Source organism: Manacus candei, unplaced genomic scaffold (assembly GCF_025592945.1).
Source record: "Manacus candei isolate 608988 ecotype Guabito, Panama unplaced genomic scaffold, ASM2559294v1 h1tg000106l, whole genome shotgun sequence".
In the NCBI taxonomy this organism is placed as follows: domain Eukaryota; kingdom Metazoa; phylum Chordata; class Aves; order Passeriformes; family Pipridae; genus Manacus; species Manacus candei.
In genome coordinates, this window is record NW_026138154.1 from 745,865 (window position 1) to 764,932 (window position 19,068).

General features: G+C 61.3%; 3 protein-coding genes across 5 annotated transcripts; all 3 read left to right on the top strand.

The window, feature by feature from the left end:
• Window positions 1–32: 32 nt before the first annotated feature.
• LSM4 (LSM4 homolog, U6 small nuclear RNA and mRNA degradation associated) lies at window positions 33–7,496 on the top strand. The gene is made up of 5 exons (XM_051769304.1): window positions 33–133; window positions 312–353; window positions 459–557; window positions 3,597–3,780; window positions 6,024–7,496. The coding sequence occupies exons 1-5, from the start codon at window positions 131–133 to the stop codon at window positions 6,110–6,112; spliced, it is 417 nt and encodes a 138-aa protein (XP_051625264.1). The 5' UTR covers window positions 33–130; the 3' UTR covers window positions 6,113–7,496.
• A 5,158-nt stretch (window positions 7,497–12,654) lies between these two features.
• On the top strand, window positions 12,655–14,292 carry JUND (JunD proto-oncogene, AP-1 transcription factor subunit). The gene has a single exon (XM_051769285.1). The coding sequence runs from the start codon at window positions 12,813–12,815 to the stop codon at window positions 13,755–13,757; it is 945 nt and encodes a 314-aa protein (XP_051625245.1). The 5' UTR covers window positions 12,655–12,812; the 3' UTR covers window positions 13,758–14,292.
• Window positions 14,293–15,367: 1,075 nt separating this feature from the next.
• Window positions 15,368–18,631, top strand: LOC127461452 (uncharacterized). 3 transcript variants are annotated; one of them, XM_051769276.1, is made up of 5 exons: window positions 15,368–16,148; window positions 17,138–17,288; window positions 17,418–17,914; window positions 18,321–18,469; window positions 18,560–18,631. In XM_051769276.1, exons 1-5 carry the CDS (start codon window positions 15,911–15,913, stop codon window positions 18,605–18,607), a joined length of 1,083 nt encoding a protein of 360 aa, XP_051625236.1. In that variant the 5' UTR covers window positions 15,368–15,910; the 3' UTR covers window positions 18,608–18,631. The 3 variants fall into 3 exon arrangements, with proteins under 3 accessions (XP_051625236.1, XP_051625234.1, XP_051625235.1); XM_051769274.1 differs by having other exon boundaries at window positions 17,138–17,914; XM_051769275.1 differs by having other exon boundaries at window positions 17,171–17,914.
• Window positions 18,632–19,068: the final 437 nt, after the last annotated feature.

A 19,068-nucleotide genomic window follows, 5' to 3' on the forward strand; every position in this document is an offset into this window, starting at 1 on the left:
GCGGCGGGGCCGCGCCTCGCGCTGATTGGCCGCGGCGGGGCCGCGCCGCGCGCTGATTGGCCCCGCGCGGAGCCGGGGGCGGTTTGAGCGGCAGCGCCCGGCGCGGCGGCGGCTCCGCGGGACCCGCACGATGGTGAGCGCCGGTAACGGCACCGGGGGGGCACAGCCGGGGGGAGCGCGGGGCTGGGGAGGGGGCTGGAGCTCCGGGGAGGGCCTGGGGCATCTCTCCCCTGCGCGATGCCCCGCTCGGTGCACCGGTGGGTCCCCCGGTGTCGCTCGGTGCCTGAGGCCTCTCTCTGTTCCGCTCGCAGCTGCCTCTATCGCTGCTGAAGACGGCGCAGAACCACCCCATGGTGAGTACGTGAGTACCGGTCCCGGTCCCGCCGCCCCTCCCGGCCTCGGTGACGCCGGGGCAGGTCCCGGTACCGGCGGCACACGTGACTCGTGTTCTCTCGCAGCTGGTGGAGCTGAAGAACGGGGAGACCTACAACGGGCACCTGGTGAGCTGCGACAACTGGATGAACATCAACCTGCGGGAGGTCATCTGCACGTCACGGGTAAGGCCGGGGCACCGGGCAGGGGTCACCCTGGCACCGGGCAGGGATCATCATGGGGAACACCCAGCACCGGGCAGGGGTCACCCTGGCACCGGGCAGGGATCATCATGGGGAACACCCAGCACCGGGCAGAGGTCACCCTGGCACCGGGCAGGGACCACCACCCTCTGTGTGCACGGGGAACACCCAGCACCGGGCAGGGGTCACCCACCAGCCAGGCTTCCAGGAGTGCCCGGCACTGGGCAGGGGTCACCCACCCGCTGTGCCCTCCAGGAACCGTCCCCGAGGGGTCCTGACCTCTGTGCCTGCAGCCAGGCCAGCTCTGCTGTAGCTCAGAGGCTGTTGCTCCTGTGGAATTTGCCCAAAATGCCAATTTAACATAGTTAATTATAAGATCCATAGCAAAGGAGCACACTCAGGTGCACGCCGGGGCGGGGGTGACTCTCTGCACAGCACAGAATGAGGGGATGGGGGTCCCTCACTCCCCTCAGGGAGGATCTGGAGGTCCCTCACCCCCCTCACTGAGGGTCTGGGGGCCACATGCCGTGATCCTGAGCTGGGTTTCCAAAAAAACCCCCAGCTTTCCCCTGTCACGTGCTGCCCCAGCAGCCTCAAACACCACATTCACTTTTATGCCCTGCCTGTCTCTCCCCCTCTCACTCCACATCCAACCCAGGAGTTCACCCATTCTGAGGCCATCTGGGACTTCTGCCCTTGGCCAGAGTTGCTCCAGGAGATTGGGATTTGTGCTTTGGGCTTTAACCTCCATCAGAAAGGTCTGGTCTTGCTCCCTGTGTGCTGTGGGAAGTGGCAGCCGGAGGGATATCAGGCTGTCACTGCTCTTTCCCCTGCCCTGGAATGTCAGAGCTCCATGGGAAAGACTGGAGCTCTTGTTCTTCCAAAAATCTCTCTGCAAACCCCCCAGGCCCTGTCGTCTCCACAGCAGGAGTTTGGAGTGGTGTCACATCAGTGTGACAGAGCAAACACCCTGAATGAGGTTTGGGAGGGAATTTTGGGGTGGAATTTTGTTTGGAGTTTGTGGATGCACCTTGGGTCATGGTGGGACAAGTTGAATTTAGCAGGAGAGGGACTAGAGGAGGTAACAGCCAAGCCCATGATAGGGGTGATACCATCCTTCTCCTTGGAAATTCGCTTCCAAAGGTTCGGTGCTCTGCTTGGGAAGAGCAGCAGCTCAGGTTTTTTTCCCTCTGGGTGACCTGGAGGTATCACCCAGAAGGAAATGGAGCTGTTGGAGCGAGGCCAGAGGAGGCACCAAGATGATCAGAGGGCTGGAGCAGCTCTGCTGGGAGGAGAACCTAGGAGAATTGGGATTGTTCAACCTGGAGAAGAGAAGCTTTGGGGTGACCTGATTGGGGCCTTGCAGTGCCTGAAGGGGCTACAAGAAAGATGGAGAGAGACTATTTCCAAGGGCCTGGAGTGACAGGACAAGGGGGAAAGGCTTCAAACTATCTCTGAGAGTGGGTTTAGGTGGAATATTGGGAAGGAATTCTTCCATGGGAGGGTAGTGAGGCCCTGGCACAGGTTGGGCAGAGAAGCTGTGGCTGCCCCTGGATCCCTGGAGGTGTCCAAGACCAGGTTGGATTGGGCTTGGAGCAACCTGGGACAGTGGAAGGTGTCCCTGCCCATGGCAGGGGGTGGAACTGGATGGGCTTTAAGTCCCTTCCAACCCAAACCAGTCTGTGTTTCCCCGATTCCGTGACCTGACCCAGGAGAGCAGCCGGGCTCACCAGCCTCAGCCCACCTTAACACACCAGAACCCCCCCAAATCCCAGACGAGCGTGGAGCTGTGGGGTTGTACTGGTGGCACTGGTGGCACTGGCCACTAGATGGCACGGGACAACGAGCCGGGAGCCGGTTGTTTACTCCGGGGAGGCCGGAACGAGGAAGCGAAGGAGCCTGGAGCCTGGTTCCATCCCTTCCTGCATCCCGAGCCAAGGAGCAGGCAGGCACATCCAAGGCAGGGTGGGGTTTGCCGGGTGTCTGTTGGAAGAGAACTGTTGCTCTCTTGTCTTGTCCTGGACTTGCCTGTACAGGCAGAGCTGCCCCAAATAACTCCCGGGGTGGGGTGAGGAGGAGGAGGAGGGGGGAACCGACTCTTTTATCCTCTTTTCCGAGGAACGGGGCGTTCTGGTTTCTCCTCCTCTCCTGGGACACGGCAGACGCCTCTTCCACGTGGTGCCACTTGAGGATGGCTGGGCTGGAGGGATCCCAGCTGCAGCCAGACCCCCACGGTGCTGGAGCGGGACGAGGCGGGTCCTTGTCCCTCCTCCCAGTTACATCATGGCCAGAGAGTTGTTGTTCAGCTTCAGTGCTGGATTCTCACTCCCTGGTGGGTTGTGTCCTAGGGGGAAGCCCTTTGTATCCCAGAAAAAAACCCTGAAACAACTCAAAGCAGCACCCAGAGGTGGCTGCTTCGAAACCATGCACCTGAAGACTCTTTGTTTTTTTTTTTTGTAATAAATGTAAAATGGGTGAGCTCCTTTTTTCCCCCTCGGCTGCTCTGGTGGCTCACACCCCACAGCCAGCTGGCTCCAGACCTGCCTTGCTGCTCCCTCCACACCCCAGAGGAGTGAAGGGTTGGGGTGACTCCCAGCTGGAGGAGAAACCTGGCCACAGCTGCCTTTTTTTCTTCCCAGAATTGGTTGTTCATCAGCATTTTAACTCCCCACGTTTGCCTCTCTAGTCCCACTTGTACAAGGGAAGGAGGTGCTTGTTTCCTCTCCCTCTTCTTCCTTCATTTTCTGTGAGCCTTTGAGGTAATTGTGGAGCTAAATCTTTGTGGGTCCCAACTCAGAATACTCCGTGAAATTTCCAAAATTGAAACTACAGTTGTTTGTGGGCCTGGGTTGTATTTTGGGGAGGAAAAGCCCCCCCCCCTTTTTCACAGCCAGTTACAAATAATGCTTTCAGCAAAGACTGGTGGAGCTCTCACTCTCTCCAGAAGTGATGGAAACGCTCAAATGCCCTAAAAAGTAATGGAAAAGCACCAGTTTTTGTCCGTGTCTTGCTCCCCAACAGGATGGAGACAAGTTCTGGAGGATGCCCGAGTGCTACATCCGTGGCAGCACCATCAAATACCTGCGGATCCCCGACGAAATCATTGACATGGTGAAGGAGGAGGTGGTGTCCAAGGGCAGGGGCCGTGGTGGGATGCAACAGCAGAAGCAACAGAAGGGCCGTGGGGTTGGAGGAGCTGGACGAGGTAACGATCCCCTTTGTTTCCCAGCTGGGAGAGGGGCTGAGGGGGATCCCCTGCCTTTGGAATTTCACTTCTCGTGCAAGGAGCAGCTCCTGCTTCTGGGCTTCAGAGCCAGGGCTGGGGCTGGGAGAAGCTGGAGCTGTTCCTGTGCAGGATCCAGTCGAGCGAGCGCGTAAGGGCAGCGTCTGCCAAGGCACGGGGAGGATCCGTGCCAGGGATGGGCCTGGGGAGGATCCGTGCCAGGGATGGGCCTGGGGAGGATCCGTGCCAGGGATGGGCCTCCCTGGGTTCTGGGGTTGGGCAGGAGCTTAAGAGAGTCTGAACGGGATTGTTTCTACCCCTCCTGGCTCCTTTGGCAGCAGGGCCCTACAAAACTTTTCAGCTTAGCAAGTCCAGGGGGATGGGAAACAAATGGCTTTTTCGGGGTGAAAACAGTGCAAATACAGCCGTGGCAGTGACAGGAAAAAAAAATCGTCTTCCCTCCCATTAAAATGGGGCTTTGGATCTCCTGTCAGTTTATTTATATTTAAAAAAGAAAAAAAAAAAAAAACAAAACACAAACCCAAACAAAAAACTGAAGGGTTTGTAAGGTTTGTGTTCCTCCTGCTCCACATGAATAATTCATGTTCCTGATAAAAGGGGAAGTTGCCACTTCAGAAGAAATAGGTCACCAAAACAACATTCCTATTTCACGGGGTTAAGCGATCCCGGAGCACTTCAGCTGGAGGACACGTTGCTCTTTTTTCCTCCCCCCCCACCCCCTTTCTAAATTATCCCACTGGAAGCCTCAGAACCATTTCTCTCCTTTCCTGCTCCCCCCCTCGTGCCACACCTTTGGGGGTTTGTGGGCACCTCACAGCCCCGGGGGAGAGCTTAAAATCCCGAGTTCAATTTTAAAAGGAGCCCTGGGCACTGGGACACCGAGGGGTGAAGCCTCTTTTTGCAGCACCCTTAAGGACCTGCCTGTGTTTTGACTATGCCAGGAATCCTGGCAGGGCAGGTGGGATCCACCCAGAGCCATCACACAGGACAGGACGTGTTCCCAGAGCCTCCTTTTTCCCAAATCCCCTCGATCCCTGCTCCCTCCTGGAAGCTCCCAGCGGGCAAGAAATGACCTTTACAAATCTGAAGGCGCCTTTATTTTCCCCCCCCTTCCCTTTGCAGTGTCCAGAGCCCTTGGCAGGGCAGGTTTTTGTTTGGTTTTTTTTTTTTTTTTTTTTTTTAGGTTTTTTTTGGTTATTTGGATAAACATTTTCACTGTGCTGTTTTGTTTTCTTTTCTCTGCCGTGGAAATACGGAAATATCCACCTTGTGGGGAGCAGAGCTGGAGCTCTTGAGGTGGAGCTCCTGCTGTTTTCATGTGCAGCTTGAATTCGCTGATGGAATATTTTCGAGCATTTGCTAATTAGCTCAAAGGTTTGGCTCTCATTACTGAGACATGAAGGGAGGAGGGAAAGGGGAGGGGGGGAAAGAAAAAAAAACACCCAACAAAACAACCAGGCAGGACAATTTTGTTGGGAGGCCACCAGGCAGGAGTGAAGCTGTAATTGTGCACACACAGTTGAAAGGGTTATTGTTTCTGACACTGGTAATCCATCCTCTTTGACTTCTTGCTTGCCAAACTCAGAAGTCCCTGGTCTTTGCTCCAGGAGCAGCTGGAACATCCCAAGCACTGCAGGGTTTGGAATAATTTATATTTTGCCTTTGATTTAATCACGTCTCCTCAGTGAAGCAACCACTGAGGGCTCTTGAGCCTGGTGCTTGGACTGAGTCTCCTTTGGGTTCTGCCTGGCAGGGTGGATCCACATTCTGATTTATCCCTATTTTGGGGGTAAATCTGAGCTCAGCAGCTCCTGTGACAGTCACAGCTTTTGGGTATGAGGATGCTCATCTCACCACAGCCTCCCAGCTCCCACTGTCCTGTGCCCTCTCCAAAGCCATGGATTGCTCTGTCCAGCTTTTGTTGGCCCTCACAGCTCTCAGGGGACCTGGATTTTAAGTTTATTGCTTCCTTGGCTCCATTTTTCAGAGGGAACTTCAATTTGCCACGACATTGCCATCAATCATGACATTACCACACCAGTTTGTGCACCTCTTAAACACAGGTCTGGGACTGGAAAGGGAGAAGTCAAAAAGTCCCGTTTCTGCTTCTAAGGCTCAAAAATAAGCATGTTATTTGGGTAAAACAAGGATAACTGTGTGCCAGGGGTGCTGTTACATCCGTGCTCTTCCTTTCTGCTCCACAGGTGTGTTTGGTGGCCGTGGCAGAGGAATTCCAGGCAGTGGAAGAGGCCAGCAGGAAAAAAAGCCAGGCAGACAATCAGCCAAGCAGTGAAATGTCTGCACCCAGGCCGGGGGACAGTTTGGGTTTTGTCACCTCAGGATTTGCCACGTGTTCAAAAACGTTCCCTTTCCCCACTCTCCCGTGAGTCAATCAGAGCCCAAATCATGTTCATTTGGAAGCCCCTCGTGATTTAATCTGGTCAAGTGGAGTTTTCACTCCTTGTAGTCAGTAAGTCATTGGAAATATTTCTTAAAAAAAAAAAAAAAAAGAGAAAAAAATCATTTATGGTTAAGGACTGAAGTTCTGCCTTCTCCTGAGAGCGAATTTTTTCAGGGTCGCCAGGTTTAATTTAAAATATTATCCTGTTCAGAGGTACCAGAACGAAGGCAAACAGACACTTTCTGGATTGTTTGGAATTTTTTGGGTTTTTTTTTAATATACTTGAAACTTGGGAAACGTGTGTTTGTAACAGATGTGTGAGCCTTTTGCTTTAAAAACACTGAACTTGAGGGTATTGTGTCTGTACACGAGTAGTCTTAAAGGTTTGGGGTTTTCTAAAGCCAACAAACCTTTAAACTCTTGCTTTTCTTTTCCTGGCCAGTCAGTTCTGTCTCTCCTATGGCTGAAAGGAGAACTTGGGGTGAACATTTGCCTTCAAGGGTTGTTCCCAAGAGAGCTTTGTGATAAATGAGCGTTTCCCAATTAGTTCATTGCTAACTTGACTTCAGACTAGAAGTTTCCTTTAAAGGAACAGGTTTTCTGTGTTTTTTTTTTTTTTTGCATGAGGCTGGTGCTCCCCTTGCTCCTCATGGGTGATTTTTTTTTTAATTTTCTGAAAAGCAACTGAGTTGATTTACTTGGATTTATTTCCCTCCCACTCGGAAAACTCTTCCCCCTTTTGCTGTGACACCAAGTCCTGAACTCTTGGCAATATTTCTCAACCTGATTTCTTCCAGTCCCTGGTGATTGACCTCACTGGATGTACCTGTCACTTCCTTTCCTGGTCACCAATTATCTCCCCTTGGGGACACCCTCCTGTAGGCTCAGAAAACTCCTGGGAATTCCCAGGTGGGGTTGCTCCAGTCTTCCATCCCATGAGCAAAATGCACCTGCAGAATATCCTGGCTGCTGATATTAACTGAACATCTGCACAAGGGGAAGAAACAACTCTGGGTGAGCCTCAACCCCCCGGAGGGATGAAATAGGTGAATTTTAGGGGAAAAACCCGTGTTGTGGCTGGTTTTGAGCAGGTTTTGGTTTGGTTTGGTACAACTGGTTCTCTGTATTGAAGCCTGTTCTCTTCTTATATTGAAGCCTATTCTCTGCCATCACCACTGTCTTGAAAAGGAGTGAAGAACATGCTTTTATAGAGTTATTTTTTTAATGTTTATAGAACTGGGTGCAGTGGTGAGTGGGAATAAATCTCCAGCCTCTACCAACTGCCTCCCTCTCTGTGTCTGCGGCAGCCTGACCCCTAACCCCTTCCCTGAGCCCTGGGATCAGGGAGAAATCCCTACATCTTTAGTTCTTAACAGCAGCCACGTGTTGTCCTGCTTCCCTCCGAGGCGTTAACCAGCACTCCCATGTCCATCCCAGGCGATCCAGCTTCTCCCAAGGAGCCAAATCCAGGCCCTGGGAATGGGGTGATGTGTCCTCCCTCCTCAGGCTCCACGTAAACACCCCTGTGTGGCCTTTTAACAAAGCCCTGGTGTCAGACTTTCCCTTCCCAACCTGCTCCCTCCCTTTGGATCCCTCCAGCCACGGAGACTCCTCCGTGTGCTCCGACTTCCCTGGAGAAAAGGAAACCACTCCAGCACTGCTGGGATTGAAGGTCTGGCCTGGCTGGATAAATCTCCCCTGCAACAATGGGACCTTTGGCTCCTGCTCAGGGTTGAGTCCTCCAAGTGCTCCTTATCTCCCAGCCAAGCTCTGGGTCAGGTGATGGAGCTCGTTAAGTTCTGCATTTGTTTAATTACACCACAGGCTTTAGCAGCATTCCCTGCCTGCCTCCCCCTTCCTTTTTCCACCTCTGCAGGAATATTTTTGTCCCCAGCTGTGCCACGGCCCCTGTGAGGGCAATGGGATGGAAGGTGGTTCTGGGGGGGAGCGTTGTGCTCCGATTTTGGGCTTTTTTTGCCCCAAAAATGGGTGTCTGGGGCCGTCACGTGTTCCAGCCCCTGCCCCGTGGCAGCACAGGGAGGCTGAAAAAATTACAAAAAACTAAAACAAAACAGGGAGGAGCAAGATAAAAGCAACGAGCAGAGAGAGGAGGAAAAAAAAAAGGTCTGAGCCTCACTGGCTGGCGGCGTGGGTGGGTGAACGGCCTGGCAGGGCTGGAAAGACCCAGCAAAGGCCACCCTGGAAACCCTCCCTGCTGCCTTCCCGGGATATTTTGGTGGCAGTTGAGCTGGTGGCAGCTCCAGCAGCCACGGGGATGTGTCTCTGGCCGCCCCAGAGTGACTCATAACTTCTGTGCCTCGCCGGGGAGGCAGCACAGGAATAGTTACACACCAGCGACGCGGAGGGAGTGGCTGCCGAAATATTTCAGGGCTGTGCTAAGCAACTAAAAATACACGTCAAACCCTCCTCCTCCTCCTCCTCCTCCTTTTTCCTTTTTAAATCTGTTTTCTTTCTCTCTTTCTGGTGTGGTGTTTTTTGTTGGGTTTTTTTTTTGTTTTGTTTTGTTTTTTTTAATTCTTGGTTTTGATTGTCGGAGGCCCCGTGGGCCCCTCGGGGGTTCTTCAGGGACTGGCGCAGGTTCGGGGGCAGGCGTTGGCATCTGGTGACTTCTTGTTTTCCCGGCTTGGTTCCTCTCTCCCTGCCTGTGGCAGTGACTAAGAGGCAGCTTCCCCTGCGTGCCCGGTGCCCGCCGTGCAAATCCCGGGGTGCAAACCCTCTCCTGCCTCTTCCCTTTTCCATGGGGGGCCGGCTTGGTGCGTGGATCCATCCCTGGGAGCTCGTGGGTGTCTTGCTTTGGGTCCAGCCCGTGTCCTCAAAGCCGTGGGTGTCAATCACTTGGTGGTTTGGGTGTCTTGGCTCCTGGCAGAGCAGGCTCAGGTGCCACCGTGGAGCTGGTGGCACGCAGGGAAGGGTCCCGTTGGTGCCATGGAAATGGGGGGAGCAGGAGCTGCGTGAGGATGCTCCGGTGACCCTGCTCGAGGCTCATCCCAAATCCTCACCGCCCGCTCCGGGGTAAATATAGCCCGGCTGGCAGGTGGCAAAGACACGGCGTGACTCAGTGGGTGCTCCGACGCCTCCGGGAATAGCAGCTCCGGCCACCCAGCCGTGGTGAGGCTGGCACTGCCACCAGCTCCGTGCACGGGGGACGTCCCCACGGCAGGCGGAAGGGGCCACTGAATCATGCCCCTCATTAAACGCTCATTAAGCAAATGAAGCTGCCGGGCTGGCTGCGGGCACGGGGCTGCCACCGGCGAGACATCCCACGGGCCCTCTGGCTTGGGGACGAGGGATGTGTGGGATGAGCAGCAGCGGTGACAGGCTGGGAGAATGTGTGGGGACACAGCGGGACGAGCCTCGGGGTGCTGGGACCCTTGTGGGGAGGGGTGGTGGGGTTTTGCTGGTCGGGCCTGGTCGGAGCACGGCTCGTGGCTCACATCCCTGGCCAGGGGCCAGCTGCTCTTCCCGGGAGGCCCCGGGGCTGGCTCGTTCCTCCCTGGAACCGATTAAAGCACCTACAGCCAAAGCTGGTTCTTGTTGTCCCACTGCTGTGGTGGGGGAGCTCTGTGGGTACCCCGGTGCAGCTCTGTGCCCACCGATGCCCACCGGGGCTGGGGGTCCCTGTGTGGGGCCAGGACGGGGGGAAGAGGAGCTGTTCCCCCCCCATCCCTGGTCCCCGTCCCTCGCTGGCTGGGTTGGGTCAGGATGGAAAGTCTGAACCTGCCGGTCCGGCCGCCGCCGCGCCCCTAATGACGGGTTTGGAGCGGAAACCCGGACGGCAGCTTCACCTGGGAGCTGCTCCCCGGCCCTGCCCCAGCCCCCCGGGGCACTGGCCCTGGCACCTGCCCCCCCCCATGGGGCAGTGGGGACAGCAGGGGGACACAGGGGGACACAGGGCTCGGTCTGCTCCGCTTTATCTGAGATTTAATCACTGCGTGTATTTGGGATTTTAATCAACTGTGTTTATTTGGGATTTAATGAACTGCAGCTGTTGGGGGAGGGTGGATCCCAGTCATTCCCACTCGTGCCTCAGTTTCCCCCGTGCCAGCGCTGTGTGTCCCGGCCCCAGGGGCTGCCCCAGCCCTGTCCTGGGTGTCACCTGTGTACCCTGCGGCCTCCCTGAAGCCAGGGCTGAGCTGTGCCCTGTGCCATGTCCTGTGCCCTGTGCCATGTCCTGTGCCCTGTGCCATGTCCTGTGTTGTGTCCTGTGCCATTCCCTGTGCCCTGTCCTCTGCCATTCCCTGTGCTCTGTGCCATGTCCTGTGTCCTGTGCCATTCCCTGTGCCTTGTGCCATGTCCCGTGCCCTGTGCCGTGTCCTGTGCCATGCCCTGTGCCATGCCCTGTACCATTCCCTGTGCCCTGTGCCATGTCCTGTGCCATTCCCTGTGTCCTGTGCCATTCCCTGTGCCCTGTGCCATGTCCCATGTCCCGTGCCCCACACCATGGTGTCCCCACACCCCGTGCCATGCCCCACACCGTGGCTGCACTATCCCCACACCCAGTCCCACGCCGTGCCCGTGGGCAGCAAACAGGACGGGCGCACCACGACAGAGGCTCTTTGCACCGGGAGCACCGCGGGCAGGGTGTCAGCGTGGCCCCGCCACCGGGTCCCCTCGGGGGGCCCCCCGGCACTGACACCCCCTGATTTATCGCCCTCGTTAGCGCAGGCCTGGAACCATCTGGCAGCAATTAGGCCGCGGCTCGGCGTCACCCGCCCCGGCGTCCCCGCGGCCTCGCCGTGCGCCGCGTTCGCCGAGACCCTCGGCCTGCGGCGCGGGGGCCGCATCCTGCCCACACGAGGGGGGGTTATCGGCGGCCATCGGCGCCGGCTCCCCCCGCGCCGGTGACGTCAAGCGCTGACGCCGATCCACCCCCTCAGCCGCCCGCGGGCTTGGCCAGGCCGTGACGTCTGAGGCCTCCACCGCCGCCACCGCTTAACTCCTTCCCCGGTGACGGTTGAGCAGGGCCTCAAGGGGCTCACGGTGGAGCCAAGGTGTTGGGCCTGCCCTGAGTGACCCCCTCGGTGGTGGTGTGACCCCCTTGGTTAACTGGAGTTGGCTGCCCGCCGTGCGGTGGCAAACCGACCCGCCGGGATGCGCCGGTGTCACCGGGATGCGCCGGTGACAAACATCGGGGCGGTGACACAGGCCGGGCTGTGATGAGGGAAGTGTGGGGACACGCAGGGACAGTGGTTCTGTCCCTGGGCAGGCCCTGCTGTGCCTGGTGCCGGTGGCCTGTCCCAGTTTGACCCATGTGGGTGGTGGCCTGGCCGTCCCCAGAGGGTGCCATGAGGCCCTGCAGCCTGGTATATCTGTTTATTTCTTTGTTGTGCCCTTTTACAGCCGGGGCCTGACCTGGTGCCAGTGCCTGGTGCTGGTTCTGGTGCCAGTGACTGTGCCCAGTATCGCTCCTGGTGCCAGTGACTGCCCAGTGCCAGTGCTCAGTGGCTGGTTCCCGTGCCCTGTGGACGGTGCCCAGCTCCTGGTGCCGGTTCCCATTCCCATGCCCGGTCCGGTTTCCAGAGGGGGTCCCAGTTTCCAGTGGCCGGTGGCCGATTCCCGTGCCCCGGTCCTGGTTCCCACTGGCTGGCAGCCTGTTCCCGTGCCCGGTTCCCATTCCCATGCCTGGTGACTGGTGCCCTGTGGCTGGATCCTGTTCCTTGTGCCCGGTCCTGTGCCCCGTGCCTGGTTCCTGGTGCCGGTTCCCGGTCCCTGTGCCCGGTTCCCATTCCCTGGTCCTCGCGGCTGGTTCTCATTCTCCGGTGCCGGTTGGCACTCCCGGTTCCCGTTCCCGGTGCCCGTTCCCACCCCTCCCTTTGTGCTCATCAGTCCAGACAGTTTGCAGTCCCGGTTCCCATTCCCGCTGCCCGTTCTCGCCCATCCCTTTGTGCCCATCAGCCCCGGCGGTTTGCAGTCCCGGTTCCCAGTGCCCGTTCCCGTTCCCTTCCCTCCCTTTGTGCCCGGCAGTCCCGGTGCCGGTTGGCAGCCCTCGTTCCCGGTTCCCAGTGCCCGTTCCCGTTCCCTTCCCTCCCTTTGTGCCCGGCAGTCCCGGTGCCGGTTGGCAGTCCCGGTTCCCGGTGCCCGTTCCCGTTCCCGTTCCCGCCCCTCCCTTTGTGCCCGGCAGTCCCGGCGGGGGCGTGGGGGGTGTGTGCACGTGACCGCCCCTCCCCCGCGCTGACGTCATCCCAGGGCCCCGCGCGCTGTTGTCCCGTTTACCCGCCGGTTGCCCCGGCGACGGCGCGGCCGGGGGTGGGCGTGGCCCGGCGAGTGGGCGTGGCGCCACCTCCCCGGGGCGGCGGCCCCTCCCCTTATGCAAACGAGGGCGGGCGAGCACGTCATCTGCAGCCAATGGAGGCCCGGCGCGGTGAGGTCACCGCGGCGGCGCCGCCTATTTAAAGCGGCGCGGGGCGCGCGGCGGCGGCAGACGTGTGTGCGCGCGCGCAGGAGCGGGGCCGCGGCCGGTGCGCACCGGGCGCCTCCCCCGCCCCCTCCCCAACCCCTTTCCCCGCGCTCGCCCCGGTCCTCCCCCCCCCCTCCCGGCCCCGTTTCCCCCGCAGCCGGGCGGGGGAGGAGGATGGAAACACCCTTCTACCATGATGATGTGTTGAGCGGCCTCGGCAGCGGCTTCGCCCCGTCCTCCGGCAGCAGCGGGCTCCTCCTGCCCTTCCCTGGCGGCAGCATGATGAAGAAGGACGCGCTCGGCATGGCCTTACCGGAGCAGTTGGCGGCGGCGCTGAAAGCCCCCGGCGCGGCCAGCGGCGAAGCGGCGGGGCTGCTGGGCTCTGCCGAGCTGGGGCTGCTCAAACTGGCGTCGCCGGAGCTGGAGCGGCTCATCATCCAGTCCAACGGGCTGGTCACCACCACCCCGACGAGCGGGCAGTTCCTCTACCCGAAAGCGGCCGCCTCCGAGGAGCAGGAGTTCGCCGAGGGCTTCGTGAAGGCGCTGGAGGACTTGCACAAGCAGAACCAGCTGGGCGGCGGCGCGGCGGGGAGCGGCGGCGGCGGAGGAGGGAGCGGCGGCGGGAGCGGCGGCGCGGGCGAGCTGCCCGCCGCCGGGATGGCCCCGGAGCCGCCGGTCTACGCCAACCTCAGCACCTACCCGGCCGTCAGCTACGCCGCCGACCCGGGGCCGTTCGCGGCGCCGCCGCCGCGGCTCCCGCCGCCGCCCCCGCCGCCGCCGCCGCTGAAGGACGAGCCGCAGATCGTGCCGGAGGTGCCGAGTTTCGGGGAGAGCCCGCCGCTGTCCCCCATCGACATGGACACGCAGGAGCGCATCAAGGCGGAGCGGAAGCGGCTGAGGAACCGCATCGCCGCCTCCAAGTGCCGCAAGAGGAAGCTGGAGCGGATCTCCCGGCTGGAGGAGAAGGTGAAGAGCCTCAAGAGCCAGAACACGGAGCTCGCCTCCACCGCCAGCCTGCTCCGCGAGCAGGTCGCCCAGCTCAAGCAGAAGGTGCTCAGCCACGTCAACAGCGGCTGCCAGCTCCTGCCCCAGCACCAGCATCAGGTGCCGGCGTACTGACCGGGGGGGCCCGAGCCCGGGAACGGACTTTGAGGGGTCCCGGGCACGGACCGAGGGGAACTTGGGGAGCGCCCGCCCTGCCCCGGGCACGGACCGAGGGGAACTTGGGGAGCGCCCGCCCTGCCCCGGGCACGGACCGAGGGGAACTTGGGGAGCCGCCCGTGCGTGCCGGGCACAGACTGAGGGGAGCGGGGGGAGAGCCCATCCCGCCCCGGGAACGGACCGAGGGGTCCCGGGCACGGAGCGGGGGGAGCGCCCGCCATGCCCCGGGCGCGGACTGAGGGATGCCGGGCATGGACGGAGGGGTCCCGAGGGGAGGAAGAGGAGCGATAATCAGCCCCCTCAGCTCCCTGAGGGGTCCGAGCGGAGGTCCGGGACCGGCTCCGGGCGGCGGGCACCGAGCACCCCCCGCGCACGGGCTGCGGGGAGGGAGAAGCCGGGGGGTTCCCCTCACGGACTGAGGGGGGACCTGGGCCTTCCCCCCGCGCCCCACACATTCCAGTCAGGCCCCAGTAAAGCCCCGCGACACGGAGAATTTGGCTTCTCGCTGTTTGCTGCGCCGGCGGGGGACGGGAAGGGAGAGGAAGGGAAGGGGCGGCGCGGGCAGGAAGCGGCGCGGCCGGGGGCCATCTTGGGGCGGGGGGGGAGCGGCGACGGAGGGGTTTGGGGAGGTTTTGGGGGGTTTTTCGGGGTGAGAGGAGTCGGGGGAAGGGGAAGAGCGGTGCTGGAGAAGGGGCTCTGGGAAGGGGGGGGTGAGAGGGTTTATGGGGTTGTGGGGTTGGGGGCGTTTTAGGGTTGCTGGGAAGCGCGGGGGATGGCGGGGGGGGAGTTCTGTCGGGCGATAGTGGATAGACGGAGGGTTTGGATGTTGAAGGGGGGTGTTGTGGGGTTACTGGGGCTCGCTTGAGGGGTTTGGGATTACTGGGAGTGCCGGGGCGGGAAAATCTCGTCAGGTAGTAGTGCATCTGGATTTGGATGTTGGGGGGTGCTCCCTGGAGGGGTGTACTGAGGCTCCTCTGAGGGGTTTTGGGGTTACTGGGTCTCTCTTGGGGGGATATGCTTTTACTGGGGATCCCCGTGGGTGAGGGGAGCCTGCTGCCGGTCCTGGCTGTGGCTCTGCCCTGTCAGACCCCTGGTTCCTCTGCGTTGGGGGCTTCCCTGACACCGACACCCCCCTGTCCCGGCCCCTCGGGGTCACCCCATGGCACCCAGCGAGGCTGGGCCTCCTCTGCTCCTCCCCAGACTTCGGGAACTGGCCTTGACTTCCCGGCACTGCCATCGCTCCTCCTCTGCCTCCCCCACCTTTGGGGCCCTATCCCGGCTCCATCCAGGGAGCAGCACCCAAGAGAAACCAACCCTCTGTTCCTGGAGCTTTTAGGGACGGTACCGGAGGCAGCTTTGGCCTGTTCCAGCACTGGGATCACCCCTCTCCCGGGGAGCCTGGCACGGGGGGGCCCTGCTGTGGGTGACGGGAGGAGTGTGAGCTCCTTTGGGACCCTGCCGTGGGTGGCTCCCTGGGGACCCCGTGCTCGGTGCCAGCCGGCTGCGGTTTGGCGGAGGAAGCAGCCCCGGCGTGGTTGAGCTGCGCCCCGGATGCGCTGCTCCAGCACCGAGACGGACGGGGCTGCCACCTGTCTCCCTGTGGCAGGGCCAGCAACAGCCCCGTGGCTCTGGTGTCCCCGTGTCACCACAGCCCTGCGTGCCCAAGTCGCTGTGTCCCAACGTCTCCAAGTCCCTGCATCTTGATGTTCCCGGATGCCTGTGTTCCCAAGACCCCACATCCCTTGTCCTCAAGTCCCTGCATCCTGAAATCCCCAGATCCCATTTTCCCTAAGTCCTTGCATTCTGATGTCCCTTTGTCCCTTGATCTCTTTGTCCCCAAAGCCCCACATGCTGCTCTCTCTGTGTGTCTCCAGATCCCTCTGTCTCTCAGACCCCACATCCCAATGACCCACATTCCCAGATCCCTTTGTCCCCAAATCCCCACATGCTGCTGTCCATGTGTCCCCAGAGCCCTTTGTCCCCCAAATCCTCACATCCCGACATCCCCACCTTCCCAGATCCACTTATTCCCCCCCCCCAAGACCTCGGGATGCTGACAGGGCTGGCTCCCGGTGCCTGGGGTGGGCGGGTGGGGGTCTCACGGCCCCGGGATGGGAGATGCGCGGGTGAAAACTGATGCCCGGGGCCGGGGGCTCCTCCCGGTGCCCGCAGGGTCCCGGTGCTGCGGCGCCGCCCGGTACCGACAGAGGGCGCCGCGGGCGGGGTCGCCCCCGCCTCCCCCGGGGCGGATGAAGGCGGCGGGACCGGCATCGGGACCGGGAGCGGGCGGGATGCTCCCGGGAGCGCTCTGCCTGCTCTGCTGCGCCGCTGCCCTGCTCGCTGCTGCAGGTACCGGGCACCGGGGGGGGTCCGGGGGCGTCCCGGGGGCACTCGGGATCTGCAGCACTGGGGGGTGGGTCTGTGGCCTCCCCCCGCCCAGTCCCGGGTACCGGGAGGGGGGTCACGGTGCTTGAGGGCACCAGGAAAGTTCAGGGAGGTGACCATGTGCTCCCCTGAGCTCTGCACTGAGGGCTCAGTGGGGAACTGGGGGGTTCCTGTGGTCCCCCTCCAGGGCCTCATGGCACGGGGAGGGGCTGCACCTGCTTCCCGGAGGTGCCAGGCTGGAGGGGAGCACCCGGACACTGCCCAGTACCCTGCACTGCTGTGGGCCCCCCATTTCCAGCCCGGGCCCCCAGCACCCCCCCCCTGCACCCCAAGGTGCTTCAGCTCACCCTTCCTGAGTTCAACCTGGCCCTGGGTTCAACCATCCTGGTGTGAGGCAGCAGCTGGGTGGGAACAGCCTGTCCTGGTGGGCACGGCAGCCGTGGGGACCCCCAGCCCGCGGCCACGCTGTGCCCCTGGGTGTTGGTGCTGGGTGCTGGCTCTGCCACGAGGCATTTTGCTCCAGTGTCCCCCTGGGGCCAGGCTGGACCTGCTCCTCCTCTTGTGCAAACAGGACTTGGGCAGATAAGGGCACTGCCCGGAAAACACCACCACGTCCCACGTGGCCCCAGCGGAGTCCCCATCACGCCCGGCCCTGAGGGTGTCTGGTGGGTGCCACGAGGGCTGGGCTGGCACATGTCCCCGTGCCGTGGCACTTACCTGCTGCTGCCACGCTGCTCTGCTTGTGCAACAACCGGTCGGGAGGCTCTTTCTGACCCTGCATTTCTGGGAGCCCATATTGGCTAAATCCCAGTTTTCTGTGTGTGATGAAAAACACCTGGGAAATGATCCCTGTGGCACCGGGAGCCCAGGCAGGTGCTGCTGCCCTTCCTGGGGCCCTGCCTGCCCCTGCCAGGGCCCTGCTGTGTCCTTGCTGACCAGCTCTCTCCTCCAAGGTCTAGGACATGGCACCAATGTCTCCTCCGCAGTGGCTCTAAGCAGCTCAGGGACAGCCGTGTCACCGAGTCCATCCAGGACACTGGGATCAGCAGCACCTCCTGTATCTCCATCTAATACCACCATGGCACTGACTCCATCCAGGACACTGGGATCAACACCACTTCCAGTATCTCCATCCAACACCACCACACCAACTCCATCCAGGACGCTGGAATCGACACCACTTCCAGCATCTCCATCTAACATCACCATGAAACCATCTTCATCCAGGACAACGGGATCAACACCACTTCCAGCATCTCCATCCAACACCACCACACCAAGTCCATCCAGGACACTGGGATCAACAGCACCTCCAGCATCTCCATCCAACACCACCACACTGACTCCATCCAGGACACTGGGATCAACAGCACCTCCAACATCTCCATCCAACACCACCACACTGACTCCATCCAGAACACTGGGATCAACAGCACCTCCAGCATCTCCATCCAACACCACCATGGAACCATCTTCACCCAGGACACTGGCACCAGCAGCACCTCCATCCAACACATCCATGGCACCGACTCCATCCCACCCAAGTGTGCCCAGATCCACAGGGCATCCATCCAACTCGACAGCAGTGCCAGCCCCATCCTCACCCAGGCCCTCTGGGCCCGCTCCTGCTCCCAACTCCACCACACCCACTGTGAGCCCTGGGCCCAACAGCACCTTGGCCACCAGCTCCAGAACGACACCGGCCACTGGCATCGCAGCTGGCAGCTCAGGTGAGAGCCAGGCTGGGGGGCACTGGGCAGGCAGGTGACCTGGGTATGGGCACGGCAGCAGCCCTGGGGTCCCCTAAGACCCCCCACTTGGGACTGCGCTCAGAGGGGGGCTCAGGGGTGCAGGCGAGCCCAGAGCCCCCCTGGCTGCTCCAGCCTCCTTGGGGGGTGTTGAGGGCTCCCCTTTTCTCCCTCACCTCAGCTGGGGGGGGGGTGTGGGAGGGCCCCAGGCTGGTCCCCCATGGGTGGAGGTGACACAGGAACTGGATGCCAGGTTTCTGATGTATGGGATGGTGGAGGGGGAGGACTGGAGCCAGTCTTGAGCCCCCTCTCACCCCGAGCCCCTCCGCGGTGCACAAGGCTTGGCAGTGCTGGGGGGGGTAATGGGGTGCCCGTCTCGCCCCCACAGAGCAGCAGCTGAGCTCTGGCGTGGTCGTCGTCATCTGCCTCTTGGTCTGTGTGCTGGTGGGGGGCACAGCGGTGCTGCTGGTGCGGCTGTGCCGGCGCAGGACCCCCCGTGGGACCCCCCCCTTCCACCACCTGGACGAGGTGCCCATGGTGAGTGGGGGGGCCAGGGCTGGTGAGGGGGGGACGACTTGGAGGGGGCCAGGGTGTGGGTGCTCACTGCACTGTCTCTCTCTTCCCTAGAGCAAGGTGATGGAGGAGTCCCCTGTCACCCACCCCACACCCAGGTGACCCCCCCACACACCGCAGCCCCCCCCCCGGGGCTCCCCGCGCTGCTGAATAAAGAAGCTGCTGCTCAGCTCTGGTTTCCCGTCTGCCATGTGCCCTGCCCGGGGAAAACCCCCGCTCCCGGGGGAGGGCCCAACCGCTTTCGGGGTCCCCCGCTCCGGGCTGGAGGCCCCGGGGTGTTCCCAGGCCGGCGGGATGGGTGCGGGGCGGTGGTGCCCGGGGTGGGGGGGGCCGCGCAGCCCCCCCGACGAGGTGGGATGGGAGGGAGCGAGCGGCCAGGCACGCACGTCGCCTTCCTTCTGCTCCGCTGCACTCGGCCGAGGCCGCGGCTGGCGGCGACGACCGGGCACCGGTAAGGGGCTGCGGGCCAGGGCGGGGGGCTGGCGGCAGCGGGGACCCCCGTGCCGGGGCCCGGCATCCCCTGGGAATTGGGATGAGGCTGCTCCCGGTGCCAGCCGGGGCGT